We start from the raw sequence: 24096 nt of genomic DNA on the forward strand, positions 1-24096 counted from the left end.
CACAGCAGGGTAGAGGACAGAGACAAGAAACTCCCTGGAAGCTCCCAGGCCAGTGGAGCGGCAAAGAGACCGATCGCAAACCAGGTAAAGAGCAAAGGACCAACAGGTTGTATCCTATCTTCCACACAGGTGTGGTAACACATGCACGCATGTAAGTACATACATGCACACGTACACATGCACCATACACAAACATAAAGATAGGGAACCGCCCGCAACCAAGTCACAAACGGGTGGACTCTAGGAGCTGGACAAGACAAGGAGGCTGATTATCTTCAAAGCCTGGAGGCAGAGCACACACCCTCATCTAGGCTGACTTCAGCCCAGAGAAACTCACATGAGATTCTGACCCCAGAACTGCAAGATAATAAGTGTATGTTCTTTTACGCCTCTGGGTCTGTGTCGACTTGTTACAGCATCGGCGTGAAACTCATCCATCCACTCTATGCGCTCTGGGACACACCTGGTGCTACCCGAATGCTAGACAGGTTTTAATTCAACTCTCTGAGGCAGACACAACTTACTATCCTCATGTTACACATGAGAAAAGTGAAGCCCAGAGAGAATAGAGAACCCGCTGGTTGATAAACGGTTTCTATTAGTCTACAGGAGGTGAGGGACTGAATGGCTGGATGCACCTGCTGTCATGCTCAGGAAACATCACAAAAACTGCATGACAGGTATGCAGGGAGCAGAGTAGAAGGACTCTCTCACACACATGTAGGTGTTCTGGGGTTAGCTGCGGATGGAGAAGAGAACGAGGCCCTTGGTGGGGAGCTTAAACACTGGGTGAAGGACAAAGCCAAGGCCACAGCCAGCAAAGGTTCTTATGCAGGGAGGGACATGGCGGTGACCACTGCGGGCCCCACAGTCCCATCTTTGTTGCCTTGGTAACAGGACTGCAGGAACTGCTTACTGATGAGCACTCAGGGTCTTCCCAGCAGGTGAAAGTTCTGTTTTCTGCTGCCCCAGACTACTTTTCAGCCTAAAAGAGATCAGTGTCCGTCCCCCGTCCCCCGTCCCCCCCCTCCCCCTCCCCCCCCCCCCCCCCCCCGCGCGCGCCTCTGCTACAGCTGCCAACTCAGTGACAGAGAGGTGTGACAGCTCTCTCTACACTCAGTGGCAGGCAAGTGAATCAACCAGAGTCAGGCTGCTCTGGGTACAGTCTGACCCATCACCTGCGAGCTGTGTGGCCTCCCTGAACTGCAGGTTCCTCACCTGTCAAATGGGGGTAATTCTCAAATCAGTTGGGAGCCCTTGGAACAATTAAACGAGATAGCGTGCGTGCGTGCGTGGAACCCTAAGCACATCCCTGGCACACTGAGGGCTTGACAGACGTCAACCATTACTATGACTGTTCCCATTTTTATTACGGTCCCCGCAACGGTGCAAATAGCACATGCCTCACGGGCCTGAAACAGTTGCTTGGAATGGTAACACTCAGGGGGCTGAATGTGCTGTGTGCTGTTATTCACATCGAGACAAACAGCGATTATTCATAGGAATGGGCAACAAGGATTAAAACCCAGAAATAAATCTTTTTTTTTTAAACTCTTACATTGGGCTCAAAATTTCAACACTTCTCACAAGCCTATATTCTAGCCAAAATACACACACACACACACACACACACACACACACACACGTACCCTCTTCCTGCCTTCACTGGGATTGCTTGGGGTGGCCTTGAGTTTCCCTCATTCCCAACTGTACGTCGGTAGCAGACCTAGAGACAAGCCCCAGGCCACCTGAGGAGGCAGAGATGGTCCCTGGTCCTTTAGCGATCAAGGGTCACCCACGTGTCACCAAGGGGCACACAGGACACACATCAGGGATGACAACACCGGCACCCTTCTAGAAAAGGGGCAGCATGGGTTTTGTGATGGCGGAGGGGGACGCGGCTCACGAAGCTTTAATGACCCGTGTAGGGAGGGCTCCAGCGGAGCCTCGTGTTGAACGTTCACTGGTGTGGGTACAAAACAGATTGCTTATTCACCGAAAGAGAAAGAAAGAAAAAGGCGTTTCTAGGTCACTGGTTAACAGGGCCCAGGATCCAGGAGGCAAGTGCTCGGGGAGACAATGAGATAGTCAGTCACCTAAAGTCCACTCCTCACTCCGCTATTTTGATGCCTGACAAATGTTCACATTTAAGAGTTCTAAGTACAGCAATTAAGAGCTCTTCAGAATAAATATGCTAAGGAAACCTTTTTTTTTTAAAGGATAAATAAAAATCACATCTAAAATAAGCTCTGGTAGGAATGCTGTGACTCAACTCAGCCCGTGGCCACAACTGCAGAAACTATGAGAGGATGGAGGGCAAAGGTCATCAAAGCTTTGGGCAACTTCCTGTACCGCACGCAGACCAAATGAACAGCAGCATCCCCTGGAAATGGCGTGTGTGTGTGTGTGTGTGTGTGTGCGCGCGCGCGCGCGCGCGCAACGAAGGCTGGTACAGGGCCCACCCAGACCAGTTCAACCTGGAACCATTTTCGTCTAACCCCACAATGACTTGGAAGGAGGGTTGGGATGGGAAACCGCAGTGCTAATGAGAAGAACGTGCAGTGGGTTTCAAGTCAAGGCTTTCAGGGCTCCAGGATGGCCAGCTTCGGCGTCTGCTTCCATGTGGGACTTAGGTCATTTGAGGACGGCACTCTGTATCACTCTCTGAATTTGGGGACAGTGATTAAGGACAGTATTCCATACTGTTTAATATGTCGACTGCTCTATGGAGCATGTGTGTTGTGTACGTGTGTGCACTATGATGCATATGTGCAGAGCAGAGGACAACTTTAGGGAACTGGCCCTTTCCTTCCACTACGTCGGATCCGACAATCAAACTGAACTCCTCGTTACCAGCTGAGCCATTTCACTGGCCCTGTTTTGTTTTTTTTAAGACAGGGTCTCACTATGTAGCCTTAGGCGGGCCTCAAACTCATGATCTTGGTTCAGCCTGCAAAGGGCGGGATTACAAGCGTGTGCCATGATGCCCAACTTGGTAAGTTAATTTAAGTATAGAGTCTCCACCGGCTTCTAGAGGGGAAAAACAAATACAATGAAGCCAGGTAGAGCTCAAAACACTTAGATGCTATTTATCTTTCACACAACTAAGGCAATTCAGTTCACAGTACCAATGATGAGCCCCAACAGAAACTGTTTACAGCCTGAGGGAGTTGATGTGTACCAAGGACACGCAGAAGCTTGAAGAAGCCAGCAGAAAGGGCATCTGATCTCCTGGAACTGGAGTTAGAAGTGGTTCTAAGTACCATGTGGGTGCTGGGAACCAAACCTGGGTCCTCTGCGAAAGCAGTTAAGTGCTCTTAATCACAGAGCCAACTCTCCAGACCGCCCCCATACGCATTTTTTGATGCAGCAGATCCACATGCCCCACCAAACATGACTTCAAGTGACTTTCTCTAGGACTGCCACTAACCATCCTTCTGACTTCCAAAGGAGCAGCGGATGGTGACTGATGATGGCATTTCCTGGAAGTGACCAAGTTTGCCCGAGAGCAAGCAACCAAACCATCACCTCACACAGCTTTGCTGTTCAAACATGAAGTTACCAGTCGAAGGTCTTCCCAAAATTAGAGCATGGCATTATTTAGAGGTTATATTGTTGAAGAAAAGCCTAAGAACCAAACCAAGGCCACTCCTCTATACAAGATTCTTCATCAGAATTTTGAGGCCTGTGACCCAGAAGTGAGGAAATCTGACGTACGTGCATTAAAACACTCAACATAAAATGAACGAGTAAACTTAATTTTAAAAGAAGTTTAATCCTCTCCTACAGCCGAGTGGCTCTTCCCTGGAATACACTTGGTGATATTTAGAATGTTCTTTGATCTTAATGGCGGGGGTGGGGTGGAGGTGGAGGGTGCATGGAGAGAGAAGGGGGGGGATGGGGGCATGTTGAAGGTGTGGGATGTGTTGGGGGCAGGGTGGGGGTCAAGGAGGGCTGGGGCAGGATGCGTGAGGGTGTGTGTGTGTGTGTGTGTGTGTGTGTGTGTGTGTGTGTGTGTGTGTTCAAGTGCACGCATATATATGCATGTTATTAGCATTCAGTATGAGGAAGCCAGGGACACTGCTCAACAATCTATGCCATACAGGAGGGACCTGCAGGAGTCACCCAGTCCACAGTGTCAACACTGTCAAGTTGAGAAACCCCAGTGTGGAAGCTGTAAGGTAAGGAAGCCACTATTCCACACCTCAGGGACCATCCAGGAGGGAACATCATGAAACACCACTTAAGAAACATGTTCTTGTGTGCAGGTACCCCGCAGACTACCTCACTGAGATGAGTATTATATCCCCCCGGCACTGGGGGTAACTTAGAGCTGATCTTACCGTCTCTACACACACTTAGCCTATTTGTGTGAGAGTGCCAGACAGGTAAAAGTGGAGGGGGTCTACAATCCATGAGTTCAAATCTCAACGCAACTTCTGGACAGCACTGGACGAGACCCGACAGACAGGGCCAAGGACGTTCCGAGAGGCAAAGTCATGAAGGAAGAGAGGGATGGGCCGGACGGGATAAGGTGACCTCTATCCACGAGTGGCTGCATCTGATGCTAAGCCTGAGCTCAAAACAGTCTAGGAACCCAAAAGCATCCACAAGCCATGTCGGTCCACAGCCACCCCCAGACACAGTTCAACCCCCCCACACACAGCAACTCTCCTTCCACTGCTCGATGGCTTGGGGGGCAGGGGACAATTAAATGAGAAACAACGGGAAAGATGTCGGAAGTCTAGGCCAGCTTGTGCTCTGGATGGGATGCAGCACAATGAAGATGCTAATAAAAGGACATGCAGCCAGCCCACGCGTTCCCTGCCTGCTCCCCCAGCCACATCTTGGATGCACAGCAGTTGCCCCCATGGAGGGGAGCGGCTCCTCGGAGGAGCGGGCGCATGCAGCCACCCGCCCACACACAGCGGTGCAGCCTCTTCCAGCGCCAAGCCAAGTTTGGGTTTTCCTTTTTTTCCCAGCTTCTATTTTCTAGAAAATTTTACTCTGAAATCAACATCTCTTCCTGTTATATACATCTGCTTTATAATTATAGAGGCCCAGAGAGTGTCGAGAGAGTGTCGAGAGAGAGAGAGAGAGAGAGAGAGAGAGAGAGAGAGAGAGAGAACGGACAGGATGAGGCAGAGAAAGTGGGGTTTGCCAGGACTTCTACAGCCTAGAGCACACGTTTACTTAACATTACATTTTGACCCCAAAAACTGCTTTACATGGAACCTCCACATTTAAGAAAAATGATAAAATGAAGTTTCCCCAATGACATGCCTATAAATAATCCATATAATTTAGGAAAATCTGTGAAAGCTATTAACAGAATACTTCATATCTAATGAGATTACAGTAATTCCACCCCACAAAGCACAATGTGGATCAGGTCATCTCTAACCTACAGGCCTAGAATCTTGTGTGAGTATCGAGCCCATCCATCCATCTGCTTCCTTTAGGAAGCCTGAAAAACCCGTCACCCAATCACAGACCACAGGTCAGTCGCACATGCTTCAGAGACAGCCAGGGGTAGGGACTCAATGCTAAAACCAGAGGCATCGAAATTAGCTCAGCCGAGGGCCTCACCTAAATTGTGGCCAACAGCACTAAAAATATATGTAACTGCAAGCTGTAACGTGGTACAAGAGAATTTAAAAACCATCAGCATTCTGTATTCCAAAAATACACTGGCTTTTAAGATTGTACATTCTGAAATTTATGAACTAACTTTATAAGCCCATTTTAAAATACACAGTGGTGCCCATCACAAGCTCTTGAAAATGTGAAAAATGCCACTCTCCTGAAGAGCTGCAGACTCTTGCCCGGCTGTGGGGTGATACACTCAACTACATCTAGATAACCAACCACACACACTACACCGCCACTGCCTCTGGGTTCCAGATGAATGGAAACATTTGCTCTAGAATGATTAATAGGTAGCTCAAAAATCATTTATCAAAACACTCACTATTCATTAAAATATAGCCGGACGTGTGATTTTTTTTTTAATTCCATTCCCAGCTCCATGTGAGAGCCCCACTTTGAGGATTTTGTTGACATCTTCCTACCACTTCTCTGAATGAATACAACTGCCTAATTAACCCTCCCTGAATTCAACTCTCACCCCCTCTACTATCTACCCTCCAACAATGGTCAAAGAGATCCTTCATCACATGAGCCTTACCATGCTCCTACTCAAAACCCTACCAAGCCTTCCTACTCAGTATAATTCTATGCTTTAAGTCCAGGCTCTACCTCAACCAAGACCATGCTGTCCAAGGAGCTGGAAGCTCCAGCTTTCCAATACTCTGACAGGCTTTCTGTTGGCTGGGCACTCACAGGAGTGTTGTCCTGGCTTCAAAGTCTGCCTCTTCCCCTCTACCAGGAATAACTTATCCACTTGCCACCAAGAATATCTCTGACATTGATAGATCATACTCATGTAGGCAGGAATTTTTGCCTCCTCATATTCACTGTTGAATCCTCAGTACAGCCTAAAAAGTACATGGCACACAGTAGGCTAGCAAGACTGTTGAGTGAATGATCAAATGAAGGATGTTCACCTGGACCACCAGGACATGAGCCTTGTGAAGGGAGACTGCCACACCCAGTCTCTAGAACAGAGCTCAGTACCTCACAGAACCTGTGTAGACTTGTAGATCAGCTCACGGGTGGTCAGAAGTATCATCTCAGGTGGCTCAACCTTCTCCAACAGATCCCTGGTGCCCATGTCAGGGAGGCCTTCCTGAAGTGTCTAAATTGGCTGTGCCACTTTGGCCCCCATTTTGGTCTGATTTCTAGAGAACCCCTGCCAGCATCTGAACCTGTCTCTTGTGTATGGTGGCTTTCTGAAGACAGGGATGGCATCTGCCCTCTTCACATGTATGCCCATAAGCTCTAGAACTGTGGATCCATTAGGTTAGTGAGTGAATGAATGAATAAATGAATGAACGAATGAATGGCATGTGGGCATCAGGCAGATAGAGTATACAGAGCATCATGAATAAAGGGATCCAAAATGAGAATCTCTGTGCAGGGTCAAGGCTGTACAGAGAGGTTTCCAGCCTCCACATCAGAGGTGACATGCTTGGTCCTAAGGCAGCAGCATCACCATGACACACACCCATCTGGGGGACACTCAAGTGCCCAAAGGGAGGAGGGAACAGATGACATCTTTGTTGGAGACAGAGCACAAGGCACAGGGCCCACCGTAACTAGATCTTGACAAAAAAGTGTTTTATGGGAAATTCAGGCTTAACTGATGTACCACAGACTCTGTTAAGAGTCAAAAATTGGATGCAGACACTAGGGTCTCCATTGGGCACGCCCACACGCAACTGAATTCTCTCAATGGACAGAAACCAGTGAAATGTCTTTATGAAGAGCCGAAAGAGCCACTCTGTCCGCACACCTCGACCACAATAGGCAACATAAAATGAACACCTGCTCTGCTGCGGGTATGGGCGCTGAGACTGCCATCTGGCTCTGCAGGAAACCTATCAGACAGTTACAACCCCACGAGAGAGTCGAACAAATGGAATCTGAAAGAAGTTAAATGCTCCGTTCACAAAACTGGCAAGAGGTGGATCCTGGGTAGGAACCCCTGCCTGTCTGGTTCTCAAGCCTGGGCTTGTCACAGGGGTGCTATGGTCAGTCCCCTCCCCAATAAAGACTGCTTTTATGAGTTCTAAAGCTAAGAGGTGAGCTATGTAAGCCCCAGAGGGGGACCCAGGCTTGGTCGTCTCCAGCTTTACTATCGACATGACGGAGACTACTGAGCTATGTGATAGTGCTTACTAACACTTAGACTGCATGAAGGACACACACACACACACACACACACACACACACACACACACACACACACACACACACAAGCCATCCCTTCACCCTGTTTAGACAGATGTGTCGTTCTTACAGGAACTGGCAAAGCTGTGACCATTGGAGGTTCAAGTACAGAGGTCTGAAGGTCACTAGACACGGGCTAGGTCTTAGAGTTGTCTCAGCCTTCAGAGGGAAAGCCTTGAGTCTCGGTGTCTAGCTGCGTACTATGGCGAGGCTGTGGGACAATGCGTGGAACGTCCTTAGAGTAAAGAGTTCGAGGCCCACGGGAAGCGTTCTGCAGATGCAGCATACTCCGTGCAGAAGGAATTGGTACAACCCTGACCACTTTAGTCTAATTCAATCTGACAAAAGTCTGACCTGCCAGGGGCAAAGCACTGTTTGTGGCAAACGGAAGACAAGGCCCTGTCCTCAGTGAGCCCTGGGCCATCTGGCCAGACACAGGGGACAAGAGGAGGTAGGACTGGGAACAGAAGCAAGGGTCTTGGCACACTGAGCTTGAATGTCAAGTTCAGGAGAGGCCATTAATTCTGTGCACACCAAGATGCTGCTGAAGGTCCCCACAGGAGAATGACATCATCTAGCCTGGGCTGTGGAGGAATTCCACTCTCCGTGGAGAATGGACTGCAGCCAGGAAACCCAGAGCAGAGGGCTTGTTTGGGATGCTACTGCAGCAGTCTGAGCAAACGTCCATTGGGGTGATGGTGAGGACAGAGCAATGGGCACAGACGTGAGCGGCATCAGAGGAGCAACCTAGCGGCCTTGCCAATAAAGGGAGGGGCAAGAGGCAGAAGCATGCTTCAGGTGACACCATTTTCTTGCCTAGAAGGGTAGGGGGAGTGGTGGCTTCTAGACTGAAGAAGAGCAGGAGAGGGGAGGGGAAGAGGAAATAGGAGGTAAAGTCAAGAACTGAATGGGAGTGCTCACGGGACAGTGGGTGCTATGCACCTTCCAAGGGGCCTAAACAAAATAATGAAGGAGTAGTCAGAGGTGGGGGAAAACCAAGTGTCTGAGACGCAGAGGACGAAGCTGATTAACAGTGTCCAGTGGCTTGGTTGGTTGGTTGAGGGTAGTCAATAGCTTCTGAGATGGCCCTTGAACTGTGGGGGGATGGAGGAAAAAAAGATATGCTGAGCACATATGACTCTTTCGGGAGGTCCGTCAGAGAGAGGCCAGGAGACAAAAGGCAAAGAGAGCAGTGAGAACCAAGAGGAATTTGCTCAGGGTTGCCAACTGAGGCAAGCCTTGGGAACATAAAGCACACTTTGTCAAAGACTACCTTCTTAAGGAACCCAAGACAACCACACAGACGAGCCTGTGGGGACCACCAAAGCACACACTCGCCAGACCTTCTAGAGCCGGATCTTGAGGATTGGGACGGGACTATGTGGATCTGAGTTCCTAAAGGTATCTTTAAGACAAACGAGAAGGCGGTAGAATGGCCCTGCCTGGGCTGAGAGGCACGTGTGCACATGCACACACACACACACACACACACACACACACACACACACACACACACACACGCTCAGTCTAAACAGAACAGGCAGGGTGGAGCCGAAGGACAAGGTGTGCTTGACTAGAAGGAAGAGGAACTGAAGGAGCAAGAAGAGAAAACCCAAGACAATCCCCAGAGGTAAGAAACCAGCTCAAGATCCAGACGGCAGGAGACAAAGAGCCCCAAGCACTGGAGGGCAGTTATCATTAAGTCATGTGAATATGGCGGATGGGCGCCTTTAGGAATGGTAAGAGGAGGCTGCCATTGTTGATGTTGACTATGTAAAAAAACCAAATCACAGATGAGACTCCTTGCAACAGGGATGTGGGTAAGAAGCTCAATGTCAAGGAGCTTTTGGCTGGATGCAGAAGGAAAACCACTTCTCTCTCTCTCTCTCTCTCTCTCTCTCTCTCTCTCTCTCTCTCTCTCTCTCTCTGTGTGTGTGTGTGTGTGTGTGTGTGTGTGTTTCTGTCTCTCCCTGTCTCTCTCTGTGTGTGTGTGTGTGTGTGTGTGTGTGTGTGTGTGTGTGTGTTCATGTGTCTGAGTGTTGGTTTGTGGATGCATGCCACAGCATGTACATGGAGGTCAGATGACAACCGCGGGTGCTGGTCCTCACCTTCTGTTACCCGCTCTCAGAGTCTACAGGGACTCTCTGTCTCAGCAGCATGGTGATTAGACACTACGCTTCCATTCATTCTGGGGGAAACAGTTTTTAAAAGAAGATCTCCCCTTACTCCTAAAGGTAAGACTCATGGGAGAATCTTCCCTCCATCCCCTCTCTGGAGTAAGTCACAGGAGGTGAGACAGGAGGCACATGGAAAGACAAAGGAAAATCTGAAGACACTCAATCACAGAGTCACCATCTGCAGCCATGAGGGTGATCTGATTGGGCGCAGTGGTGTAACCTGTAATCCCAGCACTCAGGAGTGATCTGACTGGGCACCGTGGTGCAACCTGTAATCCCAGCACTCAGGAGTGATCTGACTGGGCACAGTGGTGCAACCTGTAATCCCAGCACTCAGGAGTGATCTGACTGGGCACAGTGGTGTAACCTGTAATCCCAGCACTCAGGAGTGATCTGACTGGGCACAGTGGTGCAACCTGTAATCCCAGCACTCAGGAGTGATCTGACTGGGCACAGTGGTGTAACCTGTAATCCCAGCACTCAGGAGTCATCTGACTGGGCACAGTGGTGCACGCCTGTAATCCCAGCACTCAGGAGTGATCTGACTGGGCGCAGTGGTGCACGCCTGTAATCCCAGCACTCAGGAGTGATCTGACTGGGCACAGTGGTGTAACCTGTAATCCCAGCACTCAGGAGTGATCTGACTGGGCACAGTGGTGTAACCTGTAATCCCAGCACTCAGGAGTGATCTGACTGGGCACAGTGGTGTAACCTGTAATCCCAGCACTCAGGAGTGATCTGATGGGCACCGTTGTGCACGCCTGTAATCCCAGCACTCAGGAGTGATCTGACTGGGCGCAGTGGTGCACGCCTATAATCCCAGCACTCAGGAGGCTGAGCCTGGGCTACACAGAAGACACAACTACAGAAGTGGGGGTGGGGGGGATGACTTGGATCACTCTCTGGGATGTTTACTGTGCATCTTATGGACAATCAGCCTCAAGACCAGGGTCAGCGCCGTTCCCTATCCTAAATGAACTTCTCTAGAGAGTCAGAATGTGAATATTATAAGTGCTCACACACACACACAAGTAGGTGTCTCTCAATGAGATGTCTGAGACCTACATCCTAACCCACCTACTCAATAAACCCATAAAAGCCGAAAACAAAGGCAACATTATGGCCAGCTTGTCATCTCTCTTCACACCTGCCCCAACCTCAGGCTCTTCATTCCCCAGAATGGCGTCTACTTCTTGAGCATTCGACAGGCATTTCCTAACTTCTCCCACCCCGGGGCATTTATATGGTACAGCATCACAGAACAGTGGTCAAGAGACGCTGAAGCTCTACATCATCTGGACTTGAGGGCCTTGGACAAGTTCACACTCTCTGTGCCTCAGTTTCCTCACATGCAGAGCGGGAGAAAAGTGACCATTCCTTCCTCTTGGATGGCTATGTTGTTGGAGTGAGTTGATTTGTGTGTTTAGAACTGAGCCTGAGCATTGATCACCCTGTGAGAAATAGGCTTTGGTTAACCCCCTGTTCCGTGAAACTCTCTCCACCTTCCTCTCCAATGTCTTTTGCAGAGCTGACCCCTCACACCCACCCTCCATCAGGAGGTGGGTGAGCTCATTCCACATGCATATTCACTGAGGGCCTGCCATGTCTTCCTGTGCCTGGGACAATGAGGACCAATGAGACCCAGCCTGCCCTGCAGACCCCAGCCTGCCTGGGGAGATGGACAGGCATTCCAAGAAGGAGCATTAGCAAGTTTGTTAGCAAGAAAGCATGCCTTGGCTTCGCTCCTAGTACCCTACTGGTCTTCAGCTAAGCGCCTGCTCAGGTGTGTGAACTGTTTCAGCAAATCTGCTTTGACTGGTCAACTTGATGGGAAAGCGTCTGTCTGGGACTTAATCTTATCCTTCTGTCAAAAGAGAACACCTCTTTTCCACCAGATGTTAGCTCTTACAGCTAGCTGGCTTGAACATTCAAGAATTCCCAGGAGAAAAACTCCCAACCAAGGCCTGGGGAACTGAGTTTGGGTCTGGCCAGACGTGGAACTTCCTAATTACTGGTGAGTCCTTTCCACAGCCTCTTGGCACATATGGAGGAGTTCTAAGTAAATGTAGACTGGTATGTTAGACGTCGCAAGAAACAGAGCAGCAGATATTTACTAAGGTCTTTTCATGTGCCAGGTATTAGCATAAATGCTTTATATGTTTTGTTCCATCCTCTTAGAAGGCCTTTAGAAAGGCATCCTGGTTACCATGTTACCACTGAGGGGACTACCGTGCAAAGAACTCCCAACCACAAAAGGAAGAGGCACCCAAAACTGGCCGTCTGAAATTTGGGGGGACAAACGCTCTCAGACAGCCTTCATTCCTTCACCGTGCCTGAAGGGATGGCTCGATCCTTGTATCTCCAGATCCACTCGAAGGAGAGGGGAAAAAGGAAGAGAGAGCACCCTTCCTCAGACAGCTCACCCAGAACCCAGAACCCACAAGTCCAGCCCCATCAAGATCGCATGGCCTTGCAGGAATGTTCTGACTCGGAAGAAGAAGGCAGGACTGGAAGAAACTCACCCCACACTGACAACCCGGGGAAGATGCTGAAAACCTGCCACTTCCTGACTTCTGTTTCTACCCCGCTGCTGGGAAGTTCGAGCAAATGGGGGCTCAAGGCATTCAAAGCGTGGGAACTGGGTCTGGGTCCTTGTTGAGCAAAAAAGGAAAAGAGTCTGGCTGGGGATGCAGCTCAGTGGTCACTGTGGTAGAGTGTGCTTGCTTAGCATGGACAAGGCCCTGGGTTCACTGCCCAGCACCACCACATGGAGGTGGGGCTGGGGGTACATGAACAGAGTCACTGGTACGGAGGCTCTCCAAAGACAACCAACCAAATCAATCTGGTTCGCACCAAGCTCCCCTGCTCTCAACTTGGGCAGTAAGGAACTCCCCCTACACCTCGTTCGTCAACACGCTGAGATCGGGCTTCTTGCTAAACCTAAAATTAACGATACACTCAATGGCTGGCTTAAAAATAGCCTGGGGTCCCTGCAAAAAGAGGAAGATCCTAAAATGTGAGGAGAGACCACAATGCAACAGTATGAATCGTTCTTGCAGCCAGTCTCCATGGAAAAGTCCTCGCTCATTCAGCCCCACCTCTGAACGTTTCATTCAGTTCACTGGCAACAAATCTGGGGTCAGTTTCCCTAGCACAGCATGAGCTAGCATCTACGGTTTCCTTGGTGGTGTGAAGAGTAACAGCGGTGTAAATAAAAACCTGCGATGCTGCAAACGAGAGGCGGGAGAAGGGAAACTCGGGGAGAATATTCAGGTCACCGCAGGGCAAAGGTGGTACCCAGAGACAATGCCACCGCCTGCGATGAGTCCCGTGACTGTACATCTACGAAACTGCCGGAGTTGCAGGGCCATTTCATCTCTGAGACGCTTTGATTGGCTTCACGATTAACTACGCTCCAGCATGCCCAGGGTCACCTACAGACAACATGCCCGAGGTCACCTACAACCAACAGGTGGAGAGGAGTCTGAAAATGCAGCTACGGGCTCCTGGCGAAGTAGCCAGGTCCAACAGCAGTACCACAGATCGAGACGTAACTCCAGCCCGGAACTGCCTGCCGTGGGAAAAGCATCAAGTTCCCCAAAGATAAGACGCCTCCGGTTACATCTTCCAGATAACAAATGCACGGCTTTGTTAAAGGGAATTTTATTTTTATGAGAATCTTATTAAACGTTCTGCCAGGCCACAAATGGAAGGAAGCTCAGCTGATGCATTAGAGAGAGATCTCTGGGCAGCCAAAGGTGAAATCGCAAACCTTCAAATTCAGAAAGCAACACAAACACATTCTGGAGGAAAGGTTCATGAGTAAATTCAGTCAACAAATGTTGATCCAGTGCCTGGGCCCTAACGCTGAGAGATGTCCCTTTACTCAGCTTTCTGGGAAGCAGAAAGAAGCAATTAGGGTCTTCCTGAACGACAAGCAATTAATCACACTCTGCTTCAGATCAACCTCGGTGCCCGAGCTCCATCACATCATCCTCCCTCTGCCCCGACACCTGACTCCCCCAGGGCCTCCAGGTTTTCTGAGACCGCTGATCAACACCCTCTGACAGCTTTCTCTCAACACATCCAGCCCATTACTCACCAGACCAGCAACTCCCCACACATCTTCTCCCAGTTCGCATCTGTGACCTTCAGTGTGCTGACTGTGTCAAGGTTACCCTGCCCACTAACTATGCATCCTTCACCATCGGGCCTCCACTCCTTCCTGGATCCTTGAGACCAACGCCAAATCTCCTAGCCCTGCTTGGGCCATTGCAAATCTGTCTGATGCCACATTCAACAGCTAAGTTAGGGTTTTGCCTCTCTTAATCATCCTCTGGGCTGCTGTGCAAGAAAGGCACATCTAATGATACTAACACCGCCTGGATTTTAAACCCAGACCACAGGCAAGGTAATAAAGGAAGCCCACCTTGGCATCTTTCATTGTAAAAGCCCCTGTCAAAAATCAAGAACAGCCCACACTCGCCTAGCTTATATGGAATGCTCAATTCCCTGTAGGAAATCTGATCGCTTTTAAGGAACCTCAAAACTGCACCTGTGGGGTGACACCATCAAGAAGCCAATCCTATATCTCTTCAAATCAAATATCCAAGCTACAAATACAACAAACAGGTATGAATGAATCTACCAAGGAGAATTTTTTTTAAAAAAAAATTAAAAATAAAAACGTGTTCTCCTAAGCGGGCAGAAACTAGTTACCCAACATTGCCCTAAGAGGCTCAGCGTGAGGGTGTCAGGGCATCTGGGGAATACAGCTGGGCTGAGACCTTCCGAAGGGAAACTTGCTCCCCTAAAAACAGAATGTCATCAAGCTCCCACATCCCAGGTGACTACATTTTACATAAATTCTAAGAGTTTGGAAAGCAGGACCCTCCAAACAAGCCCTGGGTACCACATCTTCTAAATGCTTCCTATACGACTAGAGAATCATTCCCAGGTCAAGAGGTTTAATAAGAATATTTCTAATTCTAGTCTCTTAGTTTGCTTAGGGTCTGTTTGTTATTGTTGTGGTGTTTTGTTTTGTTTTGTTTTCACCCTCTTTAAGCCCAATTTCTGTGAATCAGTGGCGGCTGCATCACACTCCCTCCTGGGGGCTCACAGGAATGGGGCTTCCTCTGGCCGCCGGTGCTCTTCCCTGCTCAGAATGGCTCAGCTGCCAGATCTCTGATCTTGCAGCATACTTGGACAGGAGCCGAGCATCATCTCTCAGCTAGAGCTCTGGTTCACCACTTGCAGCTCAGTTAAACCCATGGAGAGACCTTTAGCTTGTGAGATACTGTGTTTAGGATCCCTTCAGTACAGCAAGATACCAGCCATCCGCCCTCTCGAGATGGATGCACAGATGGATGGGCAGCTCAGTTTAACTCAGACACAGTTCCCCTTTAACCACAGAGCTCCAGGGCTAGAAATCTCCCACTCTGTCCTCCCTCTAAAGAAGACCAAAAATGGAAAAAACTAACCCCAAAGTACCCAGTTGACCACTAGAATGCCACAGACAGGAACAGGTACCTAACACACCATGCAAAACGGAACATCGAGAGTCTAGCCCCAGGAGCCCCAAACAGGTAGACTGCTTTCCAAAGGCAGGCAGCTCAGAGGCTTCCCTCCACTGCACTCCCCCACCCTCCCACCGCCACCACTACCACCACCGCCACCACCACCACCACCACCTTTTGGCTCTGTGTGCCAGGCATCCATGCAAGTCCCCCCCAGAAAGTCACATTGTCACTTACTCAGATCTACCAAGAAGCCCTAGGGCTTTGCTGTATGAAAACCCCACAAACGGCAGTTCTTCGCCGGAGAAACCCGGGGGGCTCAGCTGGCACGGAGAGGATGAAACCCACGAATTCTTCTCTGGTTCATCAAAATTGGAGGTGTCATCGTCAGACTTGAGGGTGGGAACGAAGGGAGGAGGAGCTGGTTAAAAGAAAAACAAGAAGGTGGAGGGGGGGGAGAAAAATTCAGACGAATTCCACACTGTTGCGGAGAAGAAAAAAAAAAAGCGCCTTACTCCTTCAGCGTTGGAGACCAGCACTGCAGCGCCTGCTGCTTTCAACCCAGCTCCTAGCGCAGGCAGACCCAGCCTCGCTCCTACAGCAACAAGAGATTAACCCCTTCACTGCCAACATGGCCACCAACCCGCAGACAGCTTGCCTTCCCGGGCAGGGGCTAAAGTGGAAGGTAAACTCAAATAGGCCACTCACTGGGTTCCTACAGCAGCAGCACCTGGGTAACTAACTCGCCCGGGCAGGCAACTCCTGCTTGATATTTCCAGAAGGCTTCCTCCACTCCATGTCAGCTGGCTAATGCCAAGGATGCCAGATGACCTAAACCCATTGAGCCCCTCTTCCAGAAAGGTCTAAATGATTAATAATTAGCAATATTCATCGCTGTCAGATGGAAGATATGTATGTCTCATGACTTAGCCAGAATGAGAGGCGAGAGCAAGTCAGGGGGCTTGGGAGGCTTTGGAACTGCTATTGGGTCACCACTGCAGTCTGGTTCATTCATAGCCAGATGAGTCTACTTGGAGATCTTATTAACCACAATTCTGCCCATTGAATCCACCACAGTTCCATAGGTATAAGCAAAAACAGCCAAATAAAGTTGCAGTGATTTACAGCACCCAGCACCGATGAGGGGACACAGAGACCCACAGACGCACATCTGCGGCAAGGCTCCTACCTCCTTACGGCATGACTCCCAGCTAGGGGGGGCATCACATCATCTCGGCTGCCTGCCGACCTACTAGGCTCTCTCACTCAGGGATGTGAGCGGCTGTCCATCAGTCACCAGGAGGCTGCCCATCGTAGGGGGGTCCCGGGGGCATTCCCAGCCAGAAGTGTTACCATGGTTGCAGGCTAGGGCGTCTGCAGTGGACCAGGCAGGGGGAAGTTGGCAAGCCGGCATCACATCCCCCGCAGTGCAGGCTGCATGCTCCCCACTCCTCAGTGCGCGCTCTGGCGGCGGTAACCCCACCTGGCCGCCTGCGTGGCAGGGGCCAAGGCTGATCTGAGTGACAGAGCAGCATGAGTCACTGCCCACCAGGGCTCGCTACAGCTCCCCCTAGGACAGCAGTCACAGCCCTTCACGGTCCAGACTTCTGTTGTAACCTCTTATCTTCCGGACAGAGTTCTGTGCTGGGTAAATGAGCAGCAAGCATGTCTCCAGCCTACAGCCTCATAAGAAATCTGGACGATTCCGAGGCTTCCCCAAGGACAATAGCCAAAGCGGTGCAGATGAGGAACTGGAATGTTGGAGGGATTCGGAGGAGAGAGAGAGATGAGCACAGAGGGCTGGCTGCTTCTGGGAAGCAAAAGAACATGCTCAGGGCTTCAGGTGCACCGAGGTGAGGAGGAAAAGAGAAGATCAAAAATGTAAAATGTAAAATGTGCACTAGCAGAAAATGATTTATCGCCTCCAGGCTCTCTCGGGAGCATCTTCCCTGCCGGCGTCAGAAGATACACACCTTAACGCTTGAAATGTTAGTTTATGGGAAGAAAACAGATTGGAAAAGCATCAGCTCACATCCCATGTGCTCGGCCATCAACTTGGGTGCAAACCCAATCAGACCATGATCACCCAATGGTTTCTTTAAAAGTAAAAGATTAAAATTAAAATAACAGAAATTACAATGTATGAGGATCAAAAAAAAGTGTTTTCCATTCCAAAATAAGGAATCCCAGATAAAGACTGGAAACTTACTGACGGAGGTATGTAGGTGGCACTAATACACACGTGTGGTGGCTAGTGGCTCATGGCTTGTAATCGGAACTGAGTCCCAGTTCCACCCACTCAGGAGTTGTGTGACCCAGGAAAAGTCACTTGACTTCTCTAAGCATTGCAGGTTGCCAGGTCATTTCCGGTTTTGAAAAAAGTCTCCCTAAGCAAGGCAGCTGCCCTCAAACTTGTGACCCTCTTGTCTCTGCTTCCTGGGCGTTGGGGTGACAGGTGTATCCCCACTACACCTGTTGGATGGTTTCCTTTGTGTCATTTGCTTGATTTCTATTAATCTATCTAAGGTGCTTATTATGGCTCTTTACATACAATAAACAAACACCCATGAAGGTGACCTGTGGCCATTATTATAACTGCTGGTGTAGAAGGCACGCTTGTGGCAGATCTTACAGTTGCAGAAGTCTAGTGAGACACAGTTGCATCTGCATTGAAGTCTCTGCTGTACAAGGCACAGACACATCAAGGTGAATGTTTGTGTTAATTCTATCATAGCGTTTAATTCCTCACAGAAGTTGAATTCCCTTTCCACTATATACTAATTTATCTGTAGGAGACTAAAATAGAATTCCATTTCTGCGTGAGGAGGATGATTAATAGAGGGTTAGGAGCCACCCTCGGTGAAATAATTATGATTTTTGAATTTCTGTACTATGAAATAAGATTCATCTGTAAAACTCTGCCATGCTTAAAGCTAGCTTACTGTGGTCAAGATCAGAAAGAGGGCCAGGGCTGACAGCACAGGCCTGTCATCCCAATCACTCACGAGGTTGAGGCAGACGGATCACAGGAGGAGGACCTGCCTGGGCTACAGATGAGCTCCAGGCCAGGTAACTTAGTAACCTGGGTAACTTAGTGAGACCTGTGTAGTAGGGGAGGGGGATAAATCAGCTGGTAAAGAGTTTGCATTAGAAACATGAGGACCTGAGTTCAGTCCCTACAAACAAAAACAACAACAACAAAACCACAAAGCCAAGCGGGATGGCATAAACATATCAGTGCTGGGTGGTAGACTGGAGGATCTCTGGTGCTCCATGGCAGCCTGCCCAGCCTGCTTGGTGAGTTCAAGGCCATCGAGAGACCCTGTCTCAAAAATAAAAAGGACTGAGGCTAAAGAGATGGCTAGTTGTAAGGAGCACATCCTACTCTTCCAGGACCGGTGTTCAATTCCCAGCACCCACATGGCAGCTCATAACTATCTGCAACTCCAGTTCCATATGAACTGACGCCCTCTTCTGGCCTCCACCAGCATCAGGCATATGCGAGCATATATGCAGACAAAACCATATACACTTTTTTCTTTTCTTTTTTTTTTTTTTTAAGTGAATGGTACCTAATGAATGACACAGGTTGTCCCCTGGCCTCCCAGTGTATAAACACACACACACACACACACACACACACACACACACACACACAAGAAGAATGAGATTATAGTTCAGTGGTAGAATGCTGCCTAGCATGAGCAAGACCCTGGGTTCAATCCCCAGCACCAGAGAGAAAGAGAGACAGACAGAATACAAAAAGGTCAGTCAATTTTCAAGATGCGAGGTTGGAGAACTCGCGGTACAGACTAAAAACTAGAGACGTCAACCCCTTGTCAGGACAACAGAATCCTCTGAAAACAAGCGTGTTTGTGGAGCATCATTCACACAGTGTGAAAAGCCACAGCCTCAAAGCCACAGAGAAGTGGCCCGGAAGTTAGTCTCCTCTCTAGGAAGGATGAGGATGATCCCCTTCTCTAGACCCTGTAGAGAGGAAGAGGTGTGGCAGGTACGGAGAAACCGCAACTGGGCCAGCCTGTCTATGCTTGGGAAATGAACGTGAACACCGACAGACACAGGTCAGGAAGGACCCCACAAACACGCAGGAGGGCGCCCCTTCTTCCACGCAAGGCCCATTGGGATTGGTGAAAGAATCGGTGTGCCAAGGCCTGAAAAGAAGAGGAGCCTAAGCCAGGTGCACCGGTGTGTGCCCACAGTCCGCAAACCAAGAGATGGAAGTCACTGGAACTCTGAGACACAGACAGAAAGAAAAAAGGTAAACACCTGGATGCCACATCTTAAAATGACCCTGTAGGGCCAAGTCCATTAGATGCAACAGAGGGAGTCTGGTGGTCCCTCTTAGGCGGGAAGAATCCTCGCCCTCCAGCACCGTGGACCACAATTCCCAGCGGGAACAGAGGTGGAGGGACAGCGAAGGGGGAAGTCCCAGAGATGAGCACATGGGAGGTCACTCAGCCAAGGGGGCTCGCTCCCACAAAGGTCACCTCACTTTTGTTTCCCTTCTTGCCAAAGGAGGGGTGAGGCAGCCCTTAGTCCTCTCTGCGCCTCCCCCTGCATGAACTACTTCACTTCTCCTACCTATAAAAACAAACAACAAACCTAAACGCAGGGTCAAGTCTAAAGCCTACCATGTACGAGACCACACTGAAGAGGGAGGCAGGACGCAGGGGGAGTAATTCTTAGACTTCATGTGACACGTGGGAATGTTTCTTTTTCAGCCTTTATACACTTTGGGAGGGGAGGTCGAGGCTGGAGTGGGGCTCAGAGGGTAAACGCTAGCCACATAAGCCTGAGCTCAGACCCCAGGAACACATGTGCAGTCTCAGCACTATGATGCAATGGGAGATGGAGACGGCAGAGCTGTCTAAAAGCTTACAGGCGAGGTGGCAAAAAAACGAGAGAGACAGAGAGAGACAGACAGACAGACAGAGAGACACACAGAAAGACAGAGAAACAGAGACAGAGAGAGAGACACAGAGAGAGAGAGGAAAGCAGCGAGGGCTGACCGCTTGAGGGGCCTCTGACTTCCACATGTAACACCCACACTTCCACACACATAAATAAATAAGATTGTGTTTTTCCTTTGGCTTAAAAAAAAAAAAGAGCCAGGTGGCAGCAGTGCACGCCTTTGATCCCAGCACTCGGGAGGCAGAGCCAGATGGATCTCTGTGAGTTCGAGGCCAGCCTGGGCTACAGAGAGAGTTGCAGGACAGGCACCAAAGCTACACAGAGAAACCCTGTCTTGAAAAACCAAAAAAAAAAAAAAAGAATTAGTGGGTCATTGAAATCTTCTTGATTAGTCTTAAGTTTATGCTGACCCAGCAGCACACAGCAATACTGCCAGGCACGTAGTAGGTATACAATGAATGTTTAATGAGGGAATCTATGACCGAATGACTTGATCATGGACCTTGCAACGTAGCATAGTACTGGACTTGAAAAAGATACCTGGCGTTTGGATCAAATGAGAACGCTTTAAAGTCAAGATTGTTCTGTCTGAAAAATATGTTAATGAGCACCTATATTAATATTTTCCTATACAGTGTCGTGATATCAACGGCTCTCCTCCAGCAACATGCCTGCCACACTAACCAATAGCAAGCACATACGAAGTCAGATATCAAGCTCTTCGTTCATCGCAAAAGACAAGAAGAAAAACAGGGTGGGGAGAGTGTTTCTCTGTTTTTAATATTAATTAACATGTTGGAGGTGACAGCGGGGCGCACTCTCCTTAGTGACAGAGGTAACTTTGAGGGGAGCCCCACCTCCCTTCCCACTTATAAGACAGACAGGAGAATGAGGCTCTCGGAAACAAAGGCTATTTTAAGAACTGAAGTTAATTTCCCTTCATAAATCCCCTCTCCCTCTCCGTCCCTCTCTCCCTCTCCTTCTCTAATCCTGACATTCATTAAAAGCTTTAGGGAGAAAATTTATTGTCTTCAAAACTGTTTCCTTTTCAACAGCAGTGAAGTAAGAGGCATGTGCCCTCACCCTCCCGGCTCTGCCTCTTTCCACGATGCACCCCCACCAGCCCTCGCGTGCCCACATTTAGTTTTTCAACCTAACAGATGAACACTGAGATTGTCCGGTTTGGGCCTAGCGTTTCAAGCTTTCTGCACTGGACTCTAATTTCTGCGATGGCAGAGCTGCAATCTCGCTGCTACACACCTATCAGAGCATCACGTGGCCACCCTCGGTGTCTATTTAACAGGGGTTCCAGGGGAGCGATTCGGGACAGGAACCTGGAGTGCGGTCTAGTTTCTCAGACTTGCTCCTCCGTGAAACATGCCACTTCATGGAACTCAATTTGTGATCTACTTCAGAGTATTCAACCAGTCGTGAATACTCAAAGGAAGGATGCTGGGAAACCACCGGGCTTGATGGCGCGTGCCTGTATCGCACGACTCGGGAGGCTGAGGCAGGAGGATCGAGAGTTACAAGGTTGATGAGGGCTACAAGGGTTAAAAAAATAAAAAGAAAGAATGGAGGAAAGAACGAAAGGGAGGAGGAAAGAGGGGCTAAGCCTGCTCCTAAACTCTGAGTCATCATCAGCCTGAGCCACTGACAGATGGCTGTATTGTACCGAGTTGCAAGATGAAGGGCAGCTAGCAAGCGCCATGTCCCAAAGGACAAAGGCGCCTAAGTAGAGTGTCTGATAATGCCACGAATCAGGACTGTGGACCGCGCTCAATAATGGCCAACTAATGCACTACAATCAAAGGCCCTTTCAGTTCATCCCAGCTACATGATGTCCTGCCCCTCACTGGGCAAAGTAGATCCTATACTAAAAAATGAAGGTTACAAATAATAATAATAATAATGATAATGATAATGATAATAATTAAAGCTTTCTTACCTGCATGATAAGGAATCTCTGACCATAGTGAAAGGCTAATGGTATCACTTAGGGGTTGGACAGTGGGTATGAGAAGCAGAGGATACACAAAGGGAGATGTGGCAAGTTTGGCTGATGAGGAAGAAGCAGTTTTCTGCATGTTCCACAAAGCAAGGAGCATGGAGAAGACTGAATCTCAAGAGTTGGCTAAAAGGTATCCTCATGAGCTCAAGTTGGGAAAAGAGGTACTTTTAAAGGCCAGTAGTTGGAGCAGTGGCCCCAAGAAAGCTATGGGTAAGGAGGTAGGTAGACCTTGAAGAGGGAGCCCTGGATTCAACAAGATTGAAGACAATATCAGGGAAGGTCTTAGTGGACTGGACAGATGCAATCTTTCAGTAGTCATGGTCAAAAGGGGTCAGTGCTAGAATTCTGCCCATAATGGACAGGTCTCTAACAGTCAACATGACACATTCCATCCTCGGGAAGCGAGTAATCACAGAGGGAAGACGTGGTGAGCAGGGAAAACCTGGTGATTGCTGTAAGAGTGGAGATCTCAGAAATACCCACTGATGAGTTCTTACTATGAGAAAGGGGGCTGTGATGGAAAGATGGGGAAGGCATCTGAGGACTCCTGGCAATAATGCAGGCAAATAAGTTATGGGATGAGCAAAGAAAACCGCTCACAAATAGACACATGTAATTCAGCCTGTGAGAAGAGATGGCATTGCCCAGAGCCTCGGACTCACCCCAATTTCTTTCTTTGGGGTAGAGAGTATGGTATGACTACCCAAGAACATATTATACAAGAAATTCGGGAATCCAACAGAGCAGAACCAGTTTACAGCAGCAGCCTTAAGTTAAAAAAAAAAAAAGACTTCATCTCTTTGACTCCCCAAAGAGACAGAAAAAGACTTTATTTAAGGTAACACTCTTTTGGCGATCAATTTTTTGCCATGCTGTCTTTGAGATAAATAAGGAAGTTAGCATAGGAAAATGTGCTTCAATCAATTAATCAATCTAAAGAATGCTGGCACCTGTCTGCCAACAGTCCTACGGTTGGTGATTGCAATGGATCTCAGGTTGATGTGTTCTGACCTCCCATACCCCAGGGCCATGTTCCTCCTCCAAGTCGGCTTAATATTAAGTGCTTAGGGGCTGGAAAGATGGCACAGTGGTTAAAAACATCTGGTTCTGGGGCTGGAGAGATGGCTCAGAGGTTAAGAGCACTGACTGCTCTTCCAGAGGTCCTGAGTTCAATTCCCAGCACCCACACGGTGGCTCACAACCATCTGTAATGAGCTCTGGCGCCCTCTTCTGGCCTGCAGCCATACATGCTGTATCCATAATAAATAAATAAATCTGGTTCTCTCAAAGGTTCACAGTTCCATTTCAAGCACCCACATCTGGTGGCTCACAACCACCTGTAATTCTGGCTCCAGAGGATCTGACGCACTCTGCTGGCCTCTACACTGACATGCACACACATACCAACACAAATAAATACACCCCTCCCCAGACATAGATAATTAAAAATCAAATAAATCAGGCTGGAGAGATGGCTGCTCCTCCAGAGATCCTAAGTTCAATTCCTATCATCCACGTGGCAGCTCGCATCTGTAACTCCAGTCCCAGGAGATGCAATGCCTTCTCCTCACCTCCAAGGGCACCAGATAGCACGTGGTGCATAGATATC

At 49.0% G+C, this 24096-nt stretch overlaps 1 protein-coding gene across 1 annotated transcript in view; it reads right to left on the reverse strand.

Annotated features, from left to right (window-relative positions):
* Positions 1-24096, reverse strand: part of Cit (citron rho-interacting serine/threonine kinase) — a 169239-nt gene that overhangs the window by 90340 nt on the left and 54803 nt on the right. Inside the window, exon 9 of the mRNA XM_036171663.1 lies at positions 15782-15965. Within this exon, the coding sequence (XP_036027556.1) occupies positions 15782-15965 (184 nt within the window). The remainder of the gene's footprint in view (positions 1-15781; positions 15966-24096) is intronic.

This window comes from Onychomys torridus, chromosome 22 (assembly GCF_903995425.1).
Source record: "Onychomys torridus chromosome 22, mOncTor1.1, whole genome shotgun sequence".
NCBI lineage: Eukaryota > Metazoa > Chordata > Mammalia > Rodentia > Cricetidae > Onychomys > Onychomys torridus.